Source organism: Cimex lectularius, unplaced genomic scaffold, assembly GCF_000648675.2.
Source record: "Cimex lectularius strain Harlan isolate CLEC.00 unplaced genomic scaffold, Clec_2.1 scaffold170, whole genome shotgun sequence".
Lineage (NCBI taxonomy): Eukaryota > Metazoa > Arthropoda > Insecta > Hemiptera > Cimicidae > Cimex > Cimex lectularius.
This window is the reverse complement of record NW_019392810.1, coordinates 154,317-179,316: the sequence shown is the minus strand read 5'-3', so window position 1 is coordinate 179,316 and position 25,000 is coordinate 154,317. Positions and strand designations below refer to the sequence as shown.

Sequence of the window (25,000 nt, the reverse complement as noted above, 5' to 3'; positions counted from 1 at the left end):
CGTTCACTAGCTGAATTTGTAGTTGTGGAGTATTGGGAAGCATGGCTGAGGAAATTTGTGTTGCTCAGGGATTGGGATGACCAGTGAGCAGTGGAATTTTTTTATACCTTTACTTGATGCCGTGGGAAACAGGGGATGATGAAGGGTACTTTTGTTGGATGCTTCGGCTCAGCCCCGTATTTTCATATAGTAAGTCCATATCGGTTTAAGTAATGAGTTATAGATTAGTGTTTTATTGTTAAGGGATCGTCTGTAAAAATCTAGAATGAAGTTTGTATCGTCTTTTAGGTATTTGTCGTTGTTGTAGCTAGAAGAAATAATTGCAAGAAAAATATTTCCTACCTCGTAATTACCTTATTGTTTAATTGGTTATACACCATATTTAACTCACTTTTTAATAAAAAAAGTTAAAAATTACATTTTATTGTATATTACAGGAATGTTTAGTAATTCAGTTAAAGGAATGTGGTTGAATGGGATAAATAATTGTTTTATGTTTTTTATTTTTTTTTCCTGGGGCTTCCGACATCTAGGTCATTTCAGCCCCAAACTAAGTCAATATTATTCTATTTACACTTTCAAACACTACATTCATACAAATAAATACATTCATACAATACACTCATTCCGTTTGGTCGGTGGAGTACTTGATATTCCTCCACCGACCTATACTCACACTAATCTAGATTGGGGTCGAAGGAGTACTTTTATAAATATTCCGCCATCGACCCCTAAGATACACTCATACGCTCTCAACGTTCGAGGGGCGATGATGATGTTATATTTCACCCTCACCCCTCACCATTCACGCTAATAAATACATGCACTCAGACAAAACATATATACACACAACACATAAGACATACTATATACATTAAAAAACTCTAATTTCCCCTAAAAAGCGGAACAGGGGACCCTGAAACTCGCTGCTCGAGAACCTTTCTTAAGTCTGGCGGCATGCCTACACGTTCTCTGTATGGCGCAAAGGCATGACACGCCTCTATTATGTGGGACACATCGAGCAACCTTTCTCTGCATAAGGGCCACCTGCGCGGGCTTTGGCCCAAAAGCAGGTGTCCATGTGTCAACCGTTGTTTTTGTTTGTTGTACCACGATTTGTGTCAAATTGTGGAAAGGCAAACAAAAACAAAAAAGAACTATTTGACTGCAATACAATATTTGACTAAAAGAAATATTTAACATACACATCATCAAATACATCAAATATGACCATGAAGACCGAGGCGAAACCCAGATCGTAACACCCCAGAACAGTTGGAAACGGCTGGTCTTAATGAATGGGAAAGAATTCCTCAGGATCAGAAATCTTTTCAAAGGAATGCAAAGGCATTTAAAAGACGTGATTCGTGCCAGAGGTGGAAATACTCGATGTTAAAGTGGACAAAAAAGTTGATTACGTGTTTATTTGTTTTTGAATTTTCGGTTTTTTTACTCAATATTTTTTTTAGAATAAGGTAATAAGCATTTTCTTTTTAAATGGCTTATTTGTACAACCAAACCTATTTTCGGTGTGCAAAATATGAATGAACCTAAATAAATTAAAATTTGAGGGTGGTGCGTTAATTTGGTCCATCGGTGTATTTTTATTTCGCCTTCCTACTTGCTCAAAACAACTATGAGAATATATACACCATTTTTAATTAGATTTTTTATGTAGATTGCCATAAAAATATAGTAAAAGGTATCCAAGTTTATCAATAAACGAAAATGTCTAAAAAACAAATATTTTGAAGTAAACTAGGTTATAATTTTTTTCTTGAAACTAATATGAAATACTCAATTAATTATACACAATTTTTTCCGAAATGAAAATTTGTGTCACAGGCGGGATTCGAACCCACGACTTTCTAGAATAATAAAGAAGCTATAATAGAAGCTGATAAAATTAGTACTAATATGAAATTTCGTTTAACACCCCTAGAGACCCCTAAATATAAATTTTTGTTTGAACTCTAATTTACCGATTTTTTGACCCCTAAATTTTTTATTATTTTTGAGGAGTCGTTATCTAATAGAAAATATCTAATAGAAACTGCTATAATTCAAATACTGCCAAAAGGATTTTTACGCAAAAAAAATTGAAAAAAGTGGAACGTAGCTTTTTAACGGCCTATGTCCCATTAAAATATATAAAATATTTGTATAGAAAATACGCAAAATTACAAAATTATTTATCAGAAATTAACCTCGTTTTATAAATTGAAATAATAGTCCGATTGTAATGTTTGATACAGTTATAAAATGCACTTGACAATTTCTTAAAAAAGAATTATCAGACATGAAAATCGGTCTCCTAGGTTTTGAGAAAAATGATGTTACAGCTTCCACTCGTAATGTCAGTCCCGCAGAAGGTCGTCGAAATTATTAGTCAAAAAATTAATTTACACCGATTCCAGCGAAAGTTGGTTTCTAAGGGTTTTATAAAGCTAGATTCACGACAATGAGGTCAAATCATAGTTTTCACCATTTTCCACATTGCTTACGTTTGTGAAAATATGCAAAAAATGCGGTATTTTGTTGATTTTTTTTTTAAATCGTACCGAATTAGAATATCTTCGTCGTAGAACATTTTTGATTTTATATTAACCAACAATGAAATTAATACACAAACAATCATACATTTTTAAAACGATGCGATCAACCAACCCTTACTCTATAATAGTCTCGTGGATTGGGTTGTGGTCAAATATTTTTTAAATCTCTAAATAACAATTTATGCTCATGACTAAAATTTGATTTTGCAAAAACGCTTCATTAACCCGATTAACTCGGTTTATCAAGAATTCCCGTAGGTCTATTTATAATGGTTGTAATTGATTAAATGTATACTTATTCTCTAAAGACCCCACTTTTCCAAAATTTTTGGTTTTTAAATAGTTTTTGCTTATGGATAAACTAGGATGGCTTTTACAATACTATATTTTTACTGCAATCTACATGAAAAATGCTGTAAAATGATATACATAGTTGATTTGAGCAAGTATAAAGGCGAAATAAAAATATTTAAAAAAAAAGGAAAATTTCAAATTGCAAAAACAAATTGGCAAAACCAGGGCCTATTAACAAGAAGTGACGTACACGTGTTCGATATTTTGGCAGAATCACCAAAAAGAAAAGTTTCGTCCAAATCCGTGATCCACCAATCTGGTCATCCGTTTGTTTGTTTTTATATAAAAGACAGATTGAGACGCTCAAATGGCTGCAGGCTGTAAAATCCAGTAAAATAAATAAAAACTCACTAGTTTTCGTGGTCCGCTTGACTAATTAATATCTTTCAATTAATTAAGGTTTTTAGTTGAGATAAAAAAAACAGTGCACGAGCGGGATTCGAACTCACGATCTTCGGCTAGATACGCCGCTGCTCTACCACTTGAGCTATCGTGACCTCGATCAACTCGGACACTAACCTAAAAATTCAAAGGAAAATTCATAAAAGGTGGGGTTGAGATGGGAAGTTAGTGTCCGAGTGGATCGAGGTCACGATAGCTCAAGTGGTAGAGCAGCGGCGTATTGAGCCTAAGATCGTGGGTTCGAATCCCGCTGGTGCAATTAACTTTTTTTCACCTTGACTAAAAACCTTAATTAATTGATAAATCAAAACACTCAGAGGGCCGGCGATGACCTTAGCTGTTTGTCGGCCCCTAAACTTCCCACATTATTATTATTATTATTATTAATTAAGAAATTAATTATTACAATTTAATCTTTATAAAATGTGAATCAACGAACGTAACTAGTTTGAATTTGTTAGGTTTAGAAGTCGTACTGCTAATAAAACGATCCGGCAATCTTCCAGAAGATGGGGTTTTCACGGTGCGCGCGGCCCGTGCTCTAGATTTTATGTAATCCCCCTCGGTTGACATTGCCTCATAACCTTCCACATCACGTTTTCCGCGTTTATATTTTTCGCGGTGGAAGAAAACTCGCCGTCCGCCGGTTGCGGGATTTTTATCTGTCTTTGATGATATAATATTTTATAATTATTGCTTTTGTCAATAATACGTAACACAGTGCGCAGTTTTTGGTCATATTTAATGGAAGGGGTATGGTTTTGATGAACGTATTATTATTAATCGGAGATTGTGCCTCTTGTTAAGTTGTAACAGAAAATCTTCAATTCTGTTCTTAGTTATTTAATTTCCTGCCTTATGGAAATCCACGATCCATCCATTTGCACCATCTACACTGCTGACATACCTACACTCCAAACACCCAACTCACAATCTGTGCGGACAGAGTTGGATAGCGATCCAACAACATCTGAACCTCATCACTGAATGGTGTACTCAGCGGATCAAGTTGAACGATCAAAACACCAACAAGGAACATTTATGCTTAAACGTCAGACCTAATGCATATAAAGAAGGTAATACCATCCAACCAACTCGGCTACCTTGGGCTTTACTCAGCTGTCTTACATGGAACCCCATATAAGATTAAAAAGAGAAGAATTTAACAATTTAACAAAAGATATGGACTACTCAGACACCTACTGGGACCAAAATAGACACTAAACATACACAGTGAGAACACTCATCAGACCGATTTGGACTTTAGGGAAATATTTGCTTGTGGAAGAAATGGCATAATCACTTTAAGCAAGTGTACAGATCAGTCACGTGAGACCGTCTTGGGGAGCTGATGATAAAACTAACAAAAGATCTGATACCGTCATCACCATCTTGTCAACTCCAACAAAAAAGTGTGGTGATTAGTGACCGTTAATCGATAATTATTCAGAAATCGTGAGATGCGGTCTGGTTTGATGTAGGTTTCAGAAAAACATTTTCTTTATCGTGCCAACGTTTCGATCTTTATTGAGATCATCTTCAGGGCCTGGGATTTACAAACATTGTTTACATTTGACAAATACATTTAGGATGTGGAGAAAAGTGAATTTATACAATGCAAAATATATTTTTTTTTATTCAATCAAAGTATTTCAACTCACTCAAAGTGTTTGTCTTCTGTGTAATTGTGCCATTATTGCTGTTTTATGTTTATATACTTTCGATTTTGAAGGGGTGGGGATTTTTGAAAGCTACATTTTTCCAAGGCCTATCACATAAATTAAACACATTTCTCTCGTCCGATAACTTCAAAATAGCTTTCAAAAATTATAAAACAATTCAAACACTTTTTTCCAAAATTAAAGGTCCCACACCAATAACAAATAAATCTGACGTAATCTACAAAATCAACTGTTTAAACTGTCCAACTTACATCGGTCTTACATCCAAATATCTGGACAAGAGAGTAAAGCAACATATCTATGATTGCAAAAAACCCAAGCAAAATCCTACAACACTCGCTACCCACCATTTTGAACACCAACACAATTTCGACTTCAAAAATCCAAAAATATTACACACAGAACAAAACAAACATAAACGTAGTTTCTTAGAAATGGTTTATGTCAACAGAGATAAACACAGCATCAATTACAGAACAGATACATGTAAACTAAAAAAACTAAAAGTGTAACGCCAATATCATTAATGTGTAGAGGTTAGTGACCGTTAATCGATAGTTATTCAGATATCGTGAGATGCGGTCTGGCGTGATGTAGGTTTCAGAAAAACATTTTCTTTATCGTGCCAACATTTCGATCTTTATTGAGATCATCTTCAGGGCTCAAAGTGTGAGTGCCCACTCAACACCACACGCAAAGATAGCACAATTACACAGAAGACAAACACTTTGAGCCCTGAAGATGATCTCAATAAAAGATCGAAACGTCGGCACGATAAAGAAAATGTTTTTCTGAAACCTACATCACACCCGACCGCATCTCACGATATCTGAATAAATATCATTAATCAAATTCAATATAGATAACATACATATATCATTACATTACATTCCACACATCAAATATTTTTCACTTAGTCTAATTGTCCAGCAATTTAGCTTTCCTTTTCCTATTTATCCCTTTCTATATAATCCTGAAAGAATAATCTGGCCGAAACATTACCAACACATTTTTTCCCTTCGTCGGCTCTTTTCACCTCAAAGACGCCGATGCCTTATACAAAAATGTATTTTCTATACCGACTTCCTTCCCCACCCCTTCAAAATTCAACGTATATAAATATAAAACAGCAATATCTCACTGGCACTCTCAACACGACACGCAAGGATGGCACAATTACACAGAAGACAAACACTTTGAGTGAGTAGAAATACTTTGATTGAATATAAAAAATATATTTTGCATTGTATAAATTCACTTTGCTCCACATCCTAAATGTATTTGTCAAATGTAAACAATGTTTGCAAATCCCAGGCCTTGAAGATGATCTCAACAAAGATCGAAAAATTCACTAATTTCGTGGTCCGCTTGACCAATTAATACATTACAATTAATTAAGGTTTTTAGTTGAGATGAAAAAAAGCTAATGGCACGAGCTGGATTCGAACCTACGATCTTCGGCTAGATACGCCGCTGCTCTACCACTTGAGCTATCGTGACCTCGATCCACTCGGACATCAAGGTCACACCCATCTCAACCCCACCCACCTTATGAGTTTTCCCTCCTTTTTGCGATCTAGCCGAAGATAGTAGGTTCGAATCTTGCTCGTGCCATTAGCTTTTTTTCATCTCAACTAAAAACCTTAATTAATTGTGAAGATCAAAATACACAATAAAGAAAATGTTTTTCTGAAACCTACATCACACCAGACCGCATCTCACGATTTCTGAATAATTAATCCCACAGAAATCTTCAAAATTTTATTTCTTTTTGAAAAGTGGAGCACGAGGAATTAAAAGTGTGACAATTGACTTACGAACTTGATGTAAGGGTTTAAGCACTACCTCTAAAATTCAAAGCCATATAAGATCCTTTCTAAAATAGTCGATGCCATTTTTCCCATCGACATTAACTAGTATAGATTATTGATTTCTTCTTCACCGATCATTTTGGTCCGTCCGTTCTCGCTATTTTTGTACGTTAAATGCTTTCGGCTTCTTGCCATTCTCAACTTGCTTCTGAAACGATAAAACTACAAGTTTGTCACCACACACGCTAAGAGAAAATCTCACAATTTAACAACTCAACTTTAAACAAAATTAAAGAGTATATTTAAAGTGCATATTTAGAAAACTTACGGCACTAAATCGGCCCGGATAAAATAAAATTGTTTATAAGGGGTGCAGCAAGTCCTGCCCTATTTGCCCTTGGTTAAATAATTCATTAAGCCAGGGGGCTCAACCGGGTCGGCAACCCTCTGAATTTTTGATCTGAAGTGCAATATAAACCCCTGTTATAACAACGAGACATGGCTTGAATATGTTGAAACATGTAGAAATACATTGTAAGTCTGATGTTTTAAAATTAAAGAGGCTTTTAGCAATCAACCAGGTGGTGAAACTTGACATGACATCGATTCTTTTACTATTGACTAATAAACCTTTTTTTTGTAATTTCAGAAATACTGCAAGCCTGATTTCCATAGAATTATTTTATTTACATTTATGTTGCAGCATAAGAAAGAATGGTACGTCCACTCAACTTCCGTTTATAATTATCTATTATACCTATTATCTATTATCTGCGCGTGGAGGTTTGATTTTTCTAATTTACGTTACGAGATAAAACTATAATATAAGAGAAAGTGGATCGTTCACGGCCTATGTTATTTAGGCCCTGTTCCAGTTCATTTCATTTCAGTTTGAATGTAGAGTGGGTTTCAGTTTGACCGACAACATGACACTTTTTGTTATACTGTTACAGTACATTAAATAATTATAAAGCCATTTATTTTGTCGTAATGAAAGATGGTCCACGTCTTAGCATAAGTTAGCAATAGTTGCTAAAATATGTTAAACATAGTAAGGAATGTCAATCATATGTTGTAAATAAGGCGGTAAATTTAAAGTGTCGTTCACCCAATAGTGAGCAAAGAGACGTTTCCTATAAACCTGCAGATCAAAGAAACACAAAAGACCAATAGACTATCCACTAAATAACAAAAGTCGAAGAGCTAGTTAGTACGGTAAGGTTGTCTCAGACACAGTTCATCCAATTATGGAACACCAACAGCCGAGTATAGACACCTTCGCCCGAAGTCCATTGGCGTGAGACCTGGAGGCTAATAGAAACTCCAGATTCTATCTATCCCAACTGTTTTCGGTTTTTCTTTACTCCCTACTCAGGTTGGGAAGCCGGTATAAAAGGGGATGAAATGGAAAAGTCAGTAACTCGGCAGTTCACTCGAAGGCAGTGGCCGAGACACGACGTTGACTGTCCATGGCTGAGATGAGTCGAACAGAGTCGACTGGCGAGTGTCTAGGAAGCAACGGACAGAGGGCCGGGAGGACACTGTCAGACACAATTGGAAACTTAGTGAGAACACTCAGTCAACAGCAGTCACACCTCGATTCGAAGACAGTTCCCGAGCCGAGGACACAGTCGAGGGCAGTCAAGCAGCCATTACGACAAGTCGAATAGAGACGACTGTAGGACCCGGGGGGTTGCTGAAAGAAGATCCGGTCAGCCACAACTCTAATTCTGAGATGAGCTTATCCGCAAGACGACTAAACTATGCTCGCCAATACGAGGTTCCACTCATCCAGCATCTTCTTTCAGCAGCTTTCTTGGCCCTTGACAGTCGACTTTATTTGACTGTTTAGGACCGAGGAAACTGAACAAAGAAGATTTTAGACAATGTGAATGTAAGACGCTGGATGATGTGTGGAATTGGCGAGCATCGTTTGGGATATGTTCTCTAGTGAATAAGCTCATCCGAGAATTCTGACTGGCTTGCCTCGATTGTTTGACTTTTTGTTTGTTTGTTACCATATTAAGACGGGTCAGTTTAACAATAAATGACAATTAATTAAGGTTTTTAGTTGAGATGAAAAAAGTTAATGGCACGAGAGGGATTCGAACCCACGACCTTCGGCTAAATACGCCGCTGCTCTACCACTTGAGTTATCGTGACCTCGATCCACTCGGACATCAACTCCCCATCTCAACCCCACCTTATGAGTTTTCCCTCCTTTTGCCATTTTTCAAAGGTAGTGTAATCAATCGGTTTGGATTCTCGACGACAATTGAAATGGCGACGGAGAGCTTTAGTGAAGTGTACTTCATTTTTAAATCATTAATTCACTACTTTCGTGGTCAGCTTGACCAATTAATACATGACAATTAATTAAGGTTTTTAGTTGAGATGAAAAAAAATTAATGGCACGAGCGGGATTCGAACCCACGATCTTCGGCTAGATACGCCGCTGCTCTACCGATTGATGTCCGAGTGGATCGAGGTCACGATAGCTCAGGTGGTAGAGCAGCGGCGTATCTAGCCGAAGATCGTGGGTTCGAATCCCTCTCGTGCCATTAACTTTTTTCATCCCAACTAAAAACCTTAATTAATTGTCATGTATTAATTGGTCAAGCGGACCACGAAAGTAGTGAATTAACAATAAATATTTACAAATATATCTCTGGTTTATTGTCATTTTGGAACCCTTCCTTTCTCTACACAAAAAGTAGTTAAGCGCTACGCTGAACGTTCTCTTATTGCTTAGCGCAGTATTAACCCTACACAGTGCAATGAAAAACTATGGTATAATAAAAAAATAATCTTAGCTCAAAAATAACTTTTGTTCAATCATTGAGCAAACTTCAATACTTACCCTAAACGGTTAAAAATATTGCGCAATATAATTGATCGTCTAGGGACCGTCTAAAAATAGCATGATCATTAACGGGTGGCGGTAAAATCAAGACAGTATTTTTTGTTAGAAATATTGTCCAATTAAAAAAATAATATATGTGCAGAAATCTAGTAAAATTGTTTATTTTATAGTTAACTTTTTACAATTCGTACAATTCATGAATCCCGACTCTTAAGAATGTATGTATTTGGTGTTCCAACATCAAAATATTTAGCTGTTTTATGGGTTTTTGACACTTTTCGTCCTCCATTTTATTTAAACTGAACTTGCCCCGAATGGCCTAGTAATTAATGTTTGCTTTGTACGTTAGAGCTTCTTAAACTATAAGTCTTCAGCATTTGCAAAACTATCGTCAGCAATCAAGAGAAAATCCATAACATGCCTTGAACTATCCTTTGTTTACAAATACGAACCCCCCAGGAAATAGAGTTACCAGTAAAATCTATTATGTCAAAAGTCTTCAAATAGCATCAACGTTATTTGAAAGACGTTAGATATAACGGTGACCTTGAAATAGCGGAAACGTTATGCAAAATCTCTCTATTGTCATGTTGATAATTAAAACGAAGTGGAACATACAAAAGTGAACACACTCATTGTTCACTCGATTCCCCACTTTCTCTTTCGGAACTGGTTTAACCGTATCCTTCCTCATGTGAGAGTTTCAGGACGGCATTCGCATACCACGCTTCGGCTGCTTGCAGTTCTGCGTCGGTTGTTTTATGTAATTAAGTTAATTTACAGGCCGTTTACTTTTTCGTTAGAAACCTTGAAATTTGTCAAATCAGGCTAATCAATATTGCTTAATCCATGCTCTATTGTACCAGTGTCATCTTTTCATTATTTTTCGTAAATCTATATTTTAAAATTTCATCCTCCTCAATGGATTTCAATTAAATGAAATTTGTTAATTGTTAATTATTTCGGATGGATTAAACCGAGCGTCAAGTATAATTTTGAAATCATCGAACCATACTTCTTATTTTGTTTCAACTAGATTCAAAATGTGAGAAGGCTACAGTGTGCGATAGGCATTTGTAGTGTTGTTTGTTTCTGTTTCTTCAACAATAATGCCGAAATGCCGAATTAACAAAGCTTCTGAAATAACAAAAATCAGGAAGGATAGGTAGACCGGGATAAACGGGAACTATCAAACATTAAAGAAATGTGTGGTGAGTAGTGACCGTTAGTTGATAATTATTCAGAAATCGTTAGATGCGGTCTGGTGGATGTAGGTTTCAGAAAAACATTTTCTTTATCGTGCCAACGTTTCGATCTTTATTGAGATCATCTTCAAGGCTCAAAGTGTTTGTTTTCTGCGTAATTGTGCCCTGAAGATAATCTCAATAAAGATCGAAACGTTGGCACGATAAAGAAAATGTTTTTCTGAAACCTACATCACGCCAGACCGCATCTCACGATTTCTGTATAAGTAAAGAAATTGTTAGTTAAATTTAAATGTACCGGAAATTCATGAGTTTTAATAACAAATATTTAATTAGATGGTTTGAAAGAAAATTTCCCAAAACAACGAAAACATTTAACTAACAATTTATTCCATCACTAAATGAGTTTCCGGTGTTTTGTTAAATCTTCTCTCAAACCATCATAATTCACCATAAGAAGAATTTATAAGTTTCATAAAAAGAAAAAGGTTCATAAGAAAATTCACAATAAGAAGAATTCATAAGTTTCGTAAGAAGAAAAGGTTCATAAGAAACTTCACCATAAGTAGAATTCATAAGTTTCATAAGAAGAAAATGCTCATAAGAAAATTCACCATAAGAAGAATTCATAAGTTTCATAAGAAAATTCACCAAAATATTGAAAAATCATTTAATGATAGAATAAATTGAACTAAAAATGTACATATTGTGTCACTAGATGATTTTCCGTTGTTTTGGTGTATTTTCTTTCAAACCATCATAATTAAACATTCTTTTAACGTCGCTATTCCCTTCAGCCAATTTTTTAAATTAAAATTCATGAATTTCTGATCTCATTTAATTTGGTTTACATTATAATAATTATGTTATTGTTATTAATTAATACAAACAACAACAAAACCCCGGACATTCGTATTATCATATAAAAGTATCTTGTAAACAACACTAGTTAAAAAAGCTCATAACACCATTGAATTTTAAATATATACCTTTTTTGACCAAATTTGCTGGATATGTCTTTTGATTTTGGAAACATTTCAAAATTATATTTAATGATTATTCGGAAGTCGTGAAATGCGGTCTGTGATGTAAGTTTCAGAAAAACATTTTCTTTATCGGGCCAATGTTTCGATCTTTATTGAGATCATCTTCAGGGCACAATTACGCAGAAAACAAACACTTTGAGCCTTGGAGATGATCTCAATAAAGATCGACACGTTGGCACGAGAAAGAAAATGTTTTTCTGAAACCTACATCACACCAGACCGCATCTCACGATTTCTAAAAAAAATAAAATACGTTTGTTTTTATTATATTGAAATAGAAATTCTTTGATTGAATATAAAAAATATTTTTTTTGCATTGTATAAATTCAATTTTTTCCACATCCTAGATGTATTTGTTATATTAAACAATGTTTGTAAATCCCAGGCCCTGAAGATGATCTTAACAAAGATCGAAACGTTGGCACGATAAAGAAAATGTTTTCCTGAACCTACATCACACCAGACCGCATCTCACGATTTCCGAAAAATCATCGACTAACGGTCACTAATCACCACACATTATATTTAATCTTATTTAATAAGATTTTGTTTATTTTCTTATCCTAGTAAACAAAAAATCGATTGATATAATTATATAATAAAAGTGAAATATATGCAAACAAAGGAAGAAAGCAACTTATACCAAATATAGCGCGCACGCACGCACACACACACACAAACACACACACACACACAAAACGGGCTCTCGTATTTTAGTATTTATTTCAACCTATATGTAAGTTGGTTTTCTGCCTTTGTTTGCATGCATTTCAATTTTATTATATAATTGTATCAGTCGATTTTTTTAACTAGGATAAGAAAATAAACAAAATTGTATTAAATAAGCTAAGCTTAAATATAATTTTGAAAAAAACATTTCCAGCAAATTGGTAAAAAATGGTGTATATTTAAAATTCAAAAGAGTTATGCGTTTTTTTTTTAACTTGGTGCTGTTCCACCTTTTATGTACATATTATTGAAATATGTATATCAATATGTATATTGAAATATGTATATCATAACATATGTATATCATAACATATGTATATCATAAAAAGACGTCTAGAAAGCCGACGTATTGGTAAGCAATGAAAGCATCCTGGTGGTTGAGATTACGCTGGTGGAACCAACATCAACTTTGGCAAGTATCATCCTGGGTATTTCCGTAAATTGGGTATTAGGAATTACCATTTGAGGAGAAACCAAATATTCTGCCTTGTTATCAATCTCAACTAGGTTTGGACTCCGGAATCAAAGAAAATTTTATGAACCATCCTAAAAAAGAAAGCTCACGTCATTGTATCATGCTGGTTACTAAAAAGCGTGCCGTCTAATAGTTAAAGCTAAAAAAATTTTCTCAGGGCGACGAGGAGAAAATTAAACCTATCGGTGGAGCTTGTGTATTTTATGCTTAGATAAATAAAACTTTTTATTAAGATTTTTTTTCCCAGCGCAATAATGTTCATTTTTATTGCGATGAAAGTTCATATTTAAGTTAAAGTTGGGAGTTAAAGAGTGCTTAAAATGAATACGATTTTTTTTCAGAAAAAAGTTTTATGATCTACTTTACTTCTTTTTAAAAAAGCTTTATTAAAATCGCTAAACCTACGCAGTAGCCTCCCCTTGAGAGGCCTCTTCATTTTAACTATTTTGTCTTAATACTGTCTTAAAATTTAAGAAAAATGGCAAGCGAAACTAATGAGTGGTGTTAACGACATACTACATTTAAAAGTAAATAAATATTTCCAGAGAATATGGGTTAATCTGTATTTATATTGCATTTTTACATTTAAAGGAAATTAAGGCAAAAAAACAACATTCATAAATTTCTATTAAAATAAATAATAAGTTTTTTTTTACATCATTAATTTTATCCATAACTAGAAATTCTCAACAATCAAAAGATTTAATTTATATAACAAAATTTAACTTTTTTCGTGATAATTGTAATAATAAACCTTATTACATTGCAAAAACAGCATTGATGTTTGTAAACAATTTTAATAAAATGCTTAATCACAAAATTTTCAAACTATAACAATGGAACACAGATGTTCGAACTCAACGTGTGTCTTAAATTTAAGAATGTTCACTTGATTTATTGTATTCGACAAACCTTCATTCATAGTGTAAGATGTCCAGACGTTGATAGATGATAGTTGACCAGTTGAATATGGTCCTTCCGAGGGGGAACGAAAACTACTCTAGGAAAAAGGCCTCCCACTTCTTTGGACGCCAAGCCCCCCAGAACCACTCGTCCGGGTTGTGGCAGTCCGCGGTATTTCTTTTTTTCAACGGGCTTCCAGATTGAAATTTGGTAACTTGCGCAACGCGGTCCCTGTGCTGACACACGCCGCACAGACTTTTATGAAACTGATTTTGTTTGCAGTCTCCACGTCCTGACATAAACGCTCTTGATTTAAAATTTACGTATTTCATAATTCGGGATAACTGATAATAAATTATTTTACTATGTTAATAGATTTACTTGAAGAAACAGAAATAAGGACACTATGCTCAACACAGACAACGCTAACGACAATTAGTTATTCAGATATCGTGAGATGCGGTCGGGTGTGATGTAGGTTTCAGAAAAACATTTTCTTTATCGTGCCAACGTTTCGATCTTTTATTGAGATCATCTTCAGGGCCTGGGATTTACAAACAATGTTTACATTTAACAAATACATTTAGGATGTGGAAAAGTGAATTTATACAATGCAAAATATATTTTATATTCAAACAAAGTATTTCTACTCACTCAAAGTGTTTGTCTTCTGTGTAAATGTGCAATCCTTGCGTGTCGTGTTGAGAGTGCCAGTGAGATTTTGCTGTTTCATGTTTATATATGTTTGGTGTTGAAGGGGTGGGGAAGGAAGTCGGTATATAAAAGACAATTTTGTGCAAGGCGTCGGCTTCTTTGAAGTGAAAAAAGCCGACAAAGGGGACCACCAAATGTGTTGGTAATAGTTCGGCCAGATTGTCCTTTCAGGATTATATAGAAAGGGGATAAAGAGGAAAAGGATTCTTTCGGCTGATAAGACCAAACAAACAGTTGCAATCAGCAAGAAAGAGTCAAAGAAAAAATTGACAAAATTATCACGGACACAAACACATACACCTTACTCAAATCAGACCCTACTCCTTCTCTCATCAAACAGACAAACAAAATTCTCCATGAAACACTTAAACGAAAAGAAATTGACACATACACATACAAATCACTTCAAAACAACTTACCAACACCTCCGAAGCTATATGGATCTGTAAAAACACACAAACCTGAACACCCTCTAAGACCCATAATTTCATTTGCAAACTCACCCACATATAACATGACAAAATACCTAACCAACATACTCAACAACATCACATATAACACATATAATGTAAATGATTCATTTTATTTCATTAACAAAATTAATAATATCCACATCCCCTCACACTACTCTCTCATATCTCAATGTTTGTAAATCCCAGGCCCTGAAGATGATCTCAATAAAAGATCGAAACGTTGGCACGATAAAGAAAATGTTTTTCTGAAACCTACATCACACCCGACCGCATCTCACGATATCTGAATAACTATCGATTAACGCTCACTAATCTCTACACATTGCTAACCACAAAAGTATACAAAAACAAACACGTATGTCTCGAGAGTAAGTTGCAAGAATGGGGTGGTTCGACCCCGCCTTTGGTGGAGTGAATATGACCAGACTTTTATGTTTGTACCGAGTGTTGTGTTTATGTTAATTTATTAGAATGAATGTAATTTAGTAGCGTGAAAGGAAGGGGGTTGTAGCTCTTAGGAATATCAGTACTTGGAATGAATGTTTGACGTCTGGAGAGTAGAAGTAAGTCATTAGCGAGAATGGACTGGGTTCGACCCCCTCGAGGAATATCGCTTACTTTAGAGGAGTGGTTGTGACCAGTCTTTTATGTTTGTAGCGGGTGTTGTGTCTATGTTAATTTATTGGAACGAATGAATATTTGACAAATGAATGAAACATTGGACATGTGGATAAACGACTGGCTTGGAATCCCCACACAAGACTGAAAAGACAAGAAACAAACCGAAGTCATAAATTATTAAAAAGACTACTTGACTCACAATCAAAATCAGACATTGAAAATAAACTTTCACTTTACAAGGCAGGATCGCTCTGGGCGGGTTGTGAAGTCAACAAAGATTCCAAAACCCAACGTCTCCAATCAATTCAGTATAAAATTCTCTGTTAAATTATGTTTTAAATTACAATATCCCGTTTGTACATGACCTCATTAAAAATTTGTCATAAAAAATTTCATCAATCACTGAACATCCACAATAACCGAATAGTACAACAGTTATTACTTCTAACCTTACCTGAAAAATCTCCAAGACTATTGAAGCGAAAGTGGCCTGGAGTCCTCCTCATTGAGTGAGAATTGTCGAGGTTTCAGCGGGAAGGAGTGTTGTTTGAGGAAAATTTTCCTACAATAGACTCAAATGACAAATTCGGCATATACGAATATATTTACTTAATACACTATTTGTATTCTGTCATATTCATATTCAGGATTTCTTATGATAGTAAAAATAAAACAAAAATTGTATTTTTCCACTTCATGATAATAATATAATTGTTGACGACTTTTACAGGTCGATTTAATAATTAGGAAGAGACGAATTTCATGATTCTTAAATTAGTATCCGAAGAGTTTATACTCGAAAGGATGAACTTCTGCAATCTGATGCTGGCCAACAATAATTCCCCGTTTTTAATTTTGATGTCACTGACGAATTGAAGTTTTTCAGCTGAGACAGCAACAACCCTGAAAAAAAATTGCTTGTAAATGACATCTTGATCCCCATTTATCACGCAATAATATTGACGGCCCACAAAAGTCAATGTTTTCGGGAAAACAAGAAACAGCAAGATAAGTCATTCAACACTAGACCTAGACTAAAAAATAGTGCGCTTGCTATGAAATAATGTGCAATAAAAATTAAACTTGCTCAAACTTTTCTCCCATCGTTGACCAAACTTCAGTACTTGTCATAAACAGTCAAACATATTGCGCAATTGGTGATATTGTGCAATATAATTGAAGTAATATCGTTTTACTCAGTTTAATTATTTAATTATTTTTTATTTAGGCTAATCAGACTGAAATATGTTCCCAGCATCTGGAAATTGGCAGAAGTCATTATGATAAAAAAAAACAGGAAAGCCGGCGAACGAAGTTAAATCATATAGACCAATATCGCTACTACCAACAGTGTCTAAACTCTTCGAAAAGTTATTAAAACGAATAAAACACATCGTTGAAAAAAATAAAATCATTCCTGACCACCAAAAGACACTCAACAATAGACCAAATTCACCGAGTAACAGACGAAATAGAAAAATCTCTCGAAGAAAAACAAATTTGTTCTGCTATCTTCCTTGATGTCTCACAAGCTTTTGACAAGGTCTGGCACGAAGGACTCATCAGTAAACTAAAAGGTATGCTACCAAAGCAGTATGTCGATATTATCAGTTCCTACCTAACTGACAGACTGTTTAGAGTCAAACAAGAAGATCAATATTCAAAATTAAAAACAATAAATGCAGGAGTGCCACAAGGTAGCATATTAGGTCCACTGCTTTACTTGTTATACACCAGTGATTTTCCAAAAATAGATGGAGTAAAAATTGCAACGTTTGCAGATGACACAGCGGTGTTATCACTAGGACCGACTATCACCCATTCAACCAAACTCCTCCAAAATGCATGTAATAAGATAAACGAATGGACAAAAAAATGGAAAATCAAGCTAAATCAGCATAAATCAGTCCATCTAATCTTTACAAACAAAAAGGTGGACCACGTTCCGTCGCTCACAATCGATGGAACTACTACCACACAGCAATACGGCTAAATATCTGGGAATGACCTTAGATGCCAAGCTGAGATGGAAAGAACACGTGAAGAAAAAAAGGACAGAAATAGGTTTAAGGTATAGGCAACTATACTGGTTGATAGGACGTGGCTCCAATCTTGCTATACAAAATAAAATATTATTATATAAACAAGTCATAAAGTCTTTGTGGACATATGGTATTCAACTATGGGGATGTACCAAACACAGCAATATCAAAATCATACAAACGCTCCAAAATAAAATCTTACGTAGCATGGTCAATGCACCTTGGTACATAAGGAATAAGGACTTACACAGGGATCTTAAGATCCCTGAAGTCACGGCGGAAATACAAAGATTTGCCACCAAATACCAGGCTCCCTCAGCCAGCACGAGAATGTGGAAGCGACCAACTCTTACATAACCGAAACATGGTCAGAAGATTAAAAAGAACAAAGCCATATGAACTTGTGTAGTTAAAAGTGAATTGTGAATAGTGAACTGTAAATCTTATTGGGTTTATAAGAGTGTAAACATTTATTTATTCTATAATATTATTGTAAAATTAATGGTTGGTCTAATAAGACCAGTTTTAATAAAAACATATAATTAAAAAAAAATATTTATGCATATCTTATATTTTTCTTTGAAAATATCCTGTAAACAATACAAAATAAAAATTCTACCGATTGCTAATATTTACGAACAGATACCAGGTTGCCCACTTTTTGCCTCTCAGTGTACATACATAATTGAATTTTTAGTTGATCCGGCATTCAATCGAGGTAAAAGGATTGCCGGCAATTTTTATGGATTCCCCAGTATCTCAACATTTTGAAGTAAATAACCTTAACTTCATGAGGATAAAATATAGAACAATCCTTCATATGCTTTTAGTTGTTTCAGTTAATTTTTTTTTAATTTAATTTATTTATTTGTTACCTATACAGAATTGTATACTGTACAAATATGTACACATGCATGAAATATCACACAGCACAACACTAGCACTAATGCCAGCACTGCACCGGTAGGACACATGCTTTGAGGAGCCAGCCATTGCTGGCACTCAGTAAAGTTAATAAAATTAATTACTTTAATTATTATGCAAAGTATGGTTGAGTTGAAAAATTCGCGAGCGGACTCGAAACTAAGACCTCCGGAGGGGGGTGCTGATCTGATTAAAAAAAAAAAAAACTATAAAATTACTTAATTTACTAATAATACACACCTCACGAAGTGGGATTGGCTCAATAAACCAAACCAAAAAAAAAACATTTAATCCATTTTTACTGAAATATAGACTCAATTTGATCAAAACCAAGTAATTTCAAATAATTTAAGTTGATGTTTTACATATATATACTGACAATAAGTGGCGCAAGTTTCTTTTTTTCCTCTATCCCTATCGTGTACATATAGCTCACCTTTTCTCTGAAGTAGTCGGATCCAAAAATACGATGTTGTTTTCCGAAATTTCACTGTAAACAAGTACTTCCTTTCCTGACTCTACTGGGCCGAAATCTAGCCCCGCAGACTGCGAACTTTTATTAGCTACTCTAGTGACCCCCAGACGATGTCCATCTTTTCCTTTCAATAAATCATTAACTTTAACTTTAAATATGAAGAAGGATGAGAGTGGTTGAAAATAAAGTTCTTTCCTATTACTGTCAACTGCCATTCCAAGGACGCAGTCTGATAGACGAAAGGTCTCTCCCAATATCTGGAAGAGAAATCAAATTAGCCTCTAACAACATCTAAATCAAAAATGTCTCAGTTCTACTTACGGAAAAAGATTCAGCATTTGGGTTTAGGTTCATCGAAGGATGTGTAGACCTGGTAAATCTGGACACTTGGGTGTTATATGTGACTATAGCTGGGGAGTAGGTGTCGGATAAAAAGGCGGCAGTGGTCCGCAAGCAGTTTGTTCCTACAGTATGGAGCACTATGTTTGTGAAAAGCGATTTGTGGCCCATTAGGTTGCGTGGTAAAAGGATCTTTTTAACAAGATCGTTTGTCCTTGTATCGAAGATTAAAATTTTCGGGGGACAAACAACTTTATAATTTTGGAGATTGAAAATGCTCGAGTCAAGTACCCAAAGATTCTGGCATTGGTCTAATCTCATACCATAAACTGATATCAACCCTTTGCAATCATCCTCTTTCCCCTTAGCCGCACTTTTGTGCCATGACCAATCAGGATAAGCCTGCAAAATACAATATTTATAGATTAGGAATAATAAAAAAAGTTGCAAGTTCAACGACACAGATTAATGTACTTCGCCTTGCTCGTAATCTATTTTTGGTGTTCAAGAATAACTATGCTATTTCCTTCGTCTGCTTTTTATACAGTTTGATTCGTTACTTATAAGCAAAGTTCGTCACGTGGTTCTACCCACCATTTTCAACACAAACACAATTTCGACTTTAACAATCCAAAAATATTACACACAGAACAAAACAAACATAAACGTAACTTTTTAGAAGTGGTTTAGATCAAAAGAGATAAACACAGCATCAATTACAGAACAGACAAGAATGACACATCTACACGGAAAATAAACACTGTGAGTGAGTAAGAACCCTTCGATTAAATTTTTTTTAAATTTTCTAACATTGTATAAATTCAATTTATTTTTTCCACATCCTACATGTATTTGTTAAATTCAAAGAATGTTTTTAAATCCCAGGCCCTCAATAAAGATCGAAACGTTGGCACGACAAAAAAAAATGTTTATCTAAAATTAATTAAGGTTTTTAGTTGAGATGAAAAAAAGTCAATGGCACGAGAGGGATTCGAACCCACGACCTTCGGCTAGATACGCCGCTGCTCTACCACCTGAGCTATCGTGACCTCATTTCTAGCTGAAGGTCGAGGGTTCGAATCCCTCTCGTGCCATTAATTTTTTTTTTCATCTCAACTAAAAACCTTAATTAATTGTAAAGTATTAATTGGTCAAGCGGACCACGAAATTAGTGAGTTTATCTAAAACCTACTTCACACCAGACCGTATCTCACGATCTCCGAATAATCATTAAAACAGTGTTAAATTTTCTTTAAGAGGCCACCCTTATAGAACTTTCAATTTAATTTAATGAATATCTGTGAAAGGATTGAAAATGAGACCATAGTTCATACGACCTTTTTTGTTGCATTTGAGGTGTAGAAGCACCTGACGTGACGTACTTACGAATAGGGAACGTTTTAGTTAATTTCACTAATTTCGTGGTACGCTTGACCAGTTAATACATTACAATTAATTAAGGTTTTTAGTTGAGATGAAAAAGTCAATGGCACGAGAGGGATTCGAACCCACGACCTTCGGCTAGATACGCCGCTGCTCTACCNTAAAGAGAGACTGTTCGAAGTTCGAACCAAAAGGTTATAGAAACTTAAATGTTTATGTGGACAAAAAAACCTATACAGGAAAAATTATTCAGTTTGTGAAAAACAGAATGTTATATAATCAACAACAAAAAGGATTAGGCCAACATATGTCGATCCACTCGGACATCAAAAATCGCAAAAGGAGGGAAAACTCATAAGGTGGGGTTGAGATGGGGAGTTGGTGTCCGAGTGGATCGAGGTCACAATAGCTCAGGTGGTAGAGCAGCGGCGTATCTAGCCGAAGGTCGTGGGTTCGAATCCCTCTCGTGCCATTGACTTTTTTTGATCTCATCTAAAAACCTTAATTAATTGTTTTAGTTAATTTTTATCTATCAAAAGATTTTCTTAACAGATAATAAATTCTATCAATTCTAGGTGGGTTGTTTAATTTTGAAGTTTGATTAATTTTTCCTATTGTTACAAATAAGCCATTTCACGCAAGACATGTATATTATTGATGAACATTTGTAGGTTTTCCAAAGGAAAAAGTCGAAGATGTCAAGAGCTGTAGCACAATCAGGATTGTACATTGTCATTCCTTCCATTTTTGGGTAAAATCCTGACTTTTTACCAGACTTTACTTGAAATTAGTACCCAAGGACCCCAAGGAAAACACACAGGACTTGAACTGGAAAATCATGTCTTTATTACAATTATAATCGATAAGTGGTTAGCAGGCCATTAATTTGTTTAAAGAATTTTAACTAGTTTAGTGTAATATTTGGTTCTGGTGTGGGGTCAGGATTAAAAAGAAGAAATCACTGTCTAGCTTTCGGCCATCCTCAGGGCAGTATTGAAAACATACAAATCATGAAAACACAAAAATACTGCCCTGAGTATGGCCTTAATTAAGGGGGAAAGCTTGGCAAGTGATCGCAGTTTCTTCTTTTTACTATATTGGTCGATAATTCACATAATCATCGTTTTTTTAATATTTAATTTTTAGGTCGATCGGTCAAAAAGTGTCCAACTTTTCTTAAATCCATAGAAAAATCAATTTGTTTAAGTACATTTCTGTTTAAAATTACCAAAAAAATATAATTACAATACCTGTAATAAAAGGGATCCGTTACTGTCTCGCTGGTCCGACACGACCGAGAGGGTGGCCGGATTTCCTGGCCATATTCTTGGAGTTGAAACGAAGACCCTGCCATCACCGCTTTTCTCCATTCCAAAAATCGGCGTGGATGTGCCATCGTAGTCAGGGTTCACCGGAAACCCCGCTGGAGTTTGAAAGTTTACAACGTTCCATTCATACTGCACTTGCAATTCTCCTTTTACGACCGTCAGACCGCAAAGAAAAAGAACGATCTGTGCATTTTTAAAGCCCGCTTTGGACATAAATAAATCTATTAAAATATCCAACTACTTGAAACATATAATTAGGTAGTACAAATAAATTATTGAGAAATTAAATTAAGGGAGACATTAGAAAAACATTCGTTTTTGTTTTGGTTTGGCCATTAAATTGTTCAAAGAAGAGAGCCTCGATGTTCTGTTTCACCCTACACAGAATTTCTATTCTAGCGATCAAACTAATTAAGTTAGTAACTAGTTAGTAAGTACTAAAATAAATACTTAAATTACCACGACTTCATTAAACTATTTTATGATAAAAAGTTTCAACCTACCTATATCCATGCTATTGTTCCCTGTTGAAAATCTTTTTACCATTTGGCTTAGTTATGTGATAACATTCTTTTTAAAGCCTGTAGTTTTATTAATTTCTTATTAGTTAATTGGTAATGATAATATACTACTATTGTATTATTACAACGACAAGATTTCCAAACTATTGTATGTAAATTAATTCAACAAGATAATATATATTCAGAAAAAAATTACTTTTAAATAACTATTTGCAAACTAGGACATTGGGTGGAAGTTATAACAACCAACACTGTAAAGTCGAAATGCATGATTTTATGGTGTTTTTGTAAAGTTTTTCAAACCATCATAATTACATAATTTTTATTTTTAAGAGGGTATTCCAACCGATGACGCTATTTTCGAAAAAATATTGAAATATGTCTAATAACACTACGTATGGTTTTTATTTTTTTAATGGCTTTTTCGCTTATAGAAAACATTGGTTCGTTTAATTTTTATTTGACCCATTTACAAATTTTTGAGATAAAAATATACCACTAGATACTACTTAAACAGGCCATAATTGCAACCTGAGAACGAACTATTGTTACTGCTTAAACTTGGAAATGAAAACCAAATTCATCAATTTATTTTTGTCAATGGATTATTAAAGTTAAGATTACTAGCGTTAGTAATATGAAATTTAATTCGGCTCTGCTAAGTAATGGGAAATCGGTTAAGGAATATAATAATTTATATAATAATCTAAAGAATTTCCATAACAATAAATGTGAGTAATGGTATGTCTGTGCTCTCCGGTTGCTCAGATATGTACCAGGCAGGGCAATCTATTCTGAAACTATACCTATAGTACTAATATGGGTATATGATAGGGGGCCTGAAGAGATGAATAGGAATCTAATGTTTTTCTCATAGTGAAAGTATTGAAAATTTTCAGTGGACCTGGATGATGGAAATGTTTAGACTTGTAAATCAATTCAAAAGTTTTATTCGCTTTAGCAATAGTTTTAGTAATGTGTGTGAAATGTAAGCGATCCCTACCATAGGATTTTTACTGATGGTAGTCGACACGATTACATGGTGGAGGCGCAATGGTGATGGACCGAACCCCAATGTTTCTTCTTTTTGTGAATTCATCCAGGCTAGCATAACGTAGCTCGAACAACCATTCGTTATTTAACAAGCAGTGAAAAGTGTCTCCAGCTAACAACAGGAATTGGAGAGTGCATAAAACAATCATCTATACGGACAGTCAAATCTTCTTGATATGTTAAATCCGATTGTCTATAAGCTAATCGAAAAAATAGGAAAATAGCAAAGAAGGCTGCTTACCGATCTCTCGGTTTTGATCGACTGCGAGATGTTTTCGAATCAAGCTGTGGCATCCGAGCTTGGAGGGATAGTTAAATAACCGCTCTGCGGAAGAGACTTTTAAAAAAAGGAAGTTTTATTGTAAAAGATTACAACAGTGGAACCGACACTATGACGGACAGAACGCAACAGTAAGAGTGAGCCCCTTCGTAGTAGATACAAGGGGTTTTATACATATTTGTTTAATTAGTTTAATTGTTCTAAGGGCTGATGTGTTTGGTTGCAATGATAAGAAGGGATAAGAAGGGCGCTTTATCGTCTCTGGCCCCTAGGCTAATTGGGTCCTGGATAACTGGCTGGCTGATAATCTGTCACCTCTGACCCGCTCGACTTATCTGAAGTGCTGGTTGTCCACATGGAGTGTAGGTCGTTTCTATAACTGGGATGAGAGATGGAGAATAAGATGGAGAACACACAACCAATTTTTCCCAACAATTAAGCAGATAAAACAGTTCCTTAAAATGACTACGTCTCACATTGAAGATGACATAGGCACAAACTAGGAAAGCACTGTTCAAGTCTAAAACGATTCCATATCGTAGATGACGATACGTGCACATGCAGTAACACAGAGTCACAAACGTGGTAGCACATGTTATACAGATGTGCACATTTTCACGCCGAGAGATTGAAATTACAAATAGGCATCACACGACAATGCCTGGCCAACAACAATGTAATCCTTAGTGCATACGATCTACCGGTTTGGGATCCAGTTTCGAGGGTGATGATAGAATAGGCCTTTCTTCTCGCTCTCTCTCTCTCTCTGTCTCTCTCTCTCTCTCTCTCTATATATATATATATATATATATATATATATAT

At 34.9% G+C, this 25,000-nt stretch overlaps 2 protein-coding genes across 3 annotated transcripts in view; both read right to left on the bottom strand.

Moving 5' to 3' along the window:
* Positions 1-16,419, bottom strand: part of LOC106661097 (protein yellow-like) — a 23,214-nt gene extending 6,795 nt beyond the window's left edge. Inside the window, exon 1 of one of the 2 annotated variants that reach the window (XM_024228196.1) lies at positions 16,288-16,419. In XM_024228196.1, the coding sequence (XP_024083964.1) occupies positions 16,288-16,339 (52 nt within the window). In that variant the 5' untranslated portion in view covers positions 16,340-16,419. Of the gene's footprint in view, positions 1-14,034; positions 14,425-16,287 lie in introns of those variants that run through there. The other variant, XM_024228197.1, reaches the window with a different exon arrangement.
* A 5-nt stretch (positions 16,420-16,424) lies between these two features.
* LOC106663154 (major royal jelly protein 1-like) lies at positions 16,425-24,127 on the bottom strand. The gene is made up of 5 exons (XM_024228198.1): positions 23,849-24,127; positions 22,247-22,507; positions 19,596-20,015; positions 19,236-19,531; positions 16,425-16,736 (listed from the first exon to the last, which is right to left on the bottom strand). Exons 1-5 carry the CDS (start codon positions 23,954-23,956, stop codon positions 16,577-16,579), a joined length of 1,245 nt encoding a protein of 414 aa, XP_024083966.1. The 5' UTR covers positions 23,957-24,127; the 3' UTR covers positions 16,425-16,576.
* Positions 24,128-25,000: the final 873 nt, after the last annotated feature.

What these genes read in the sequence shown, in the direction of transcription:
- LOC106663154 (XM_024228198.1), bottom strand. Translation starts at nt 23,956, where the DNA reads ATGCTAGCCTGGATGAATTCACAAAAAGAAGAAACATTGGGGTTCGGT. An exon ending in ACGGATCCCTTTTATTACAG is followed by an intron (nt 20,016 to 22,246) that starts GTATTGTAATTA and finishes TGTATTTTGCAG; the next exon opens with GCTTATCCTGATTGGTCATG. An exon ending in CCGACTACTTCAGAGAAAAG is followed by an intron (nt 16,737 to 19,235) that starts GTGAGCTATATG and finishes ATTTTTTTTCAG; the next exon opens with GGTTGTTGCTGTCTCAGCTG.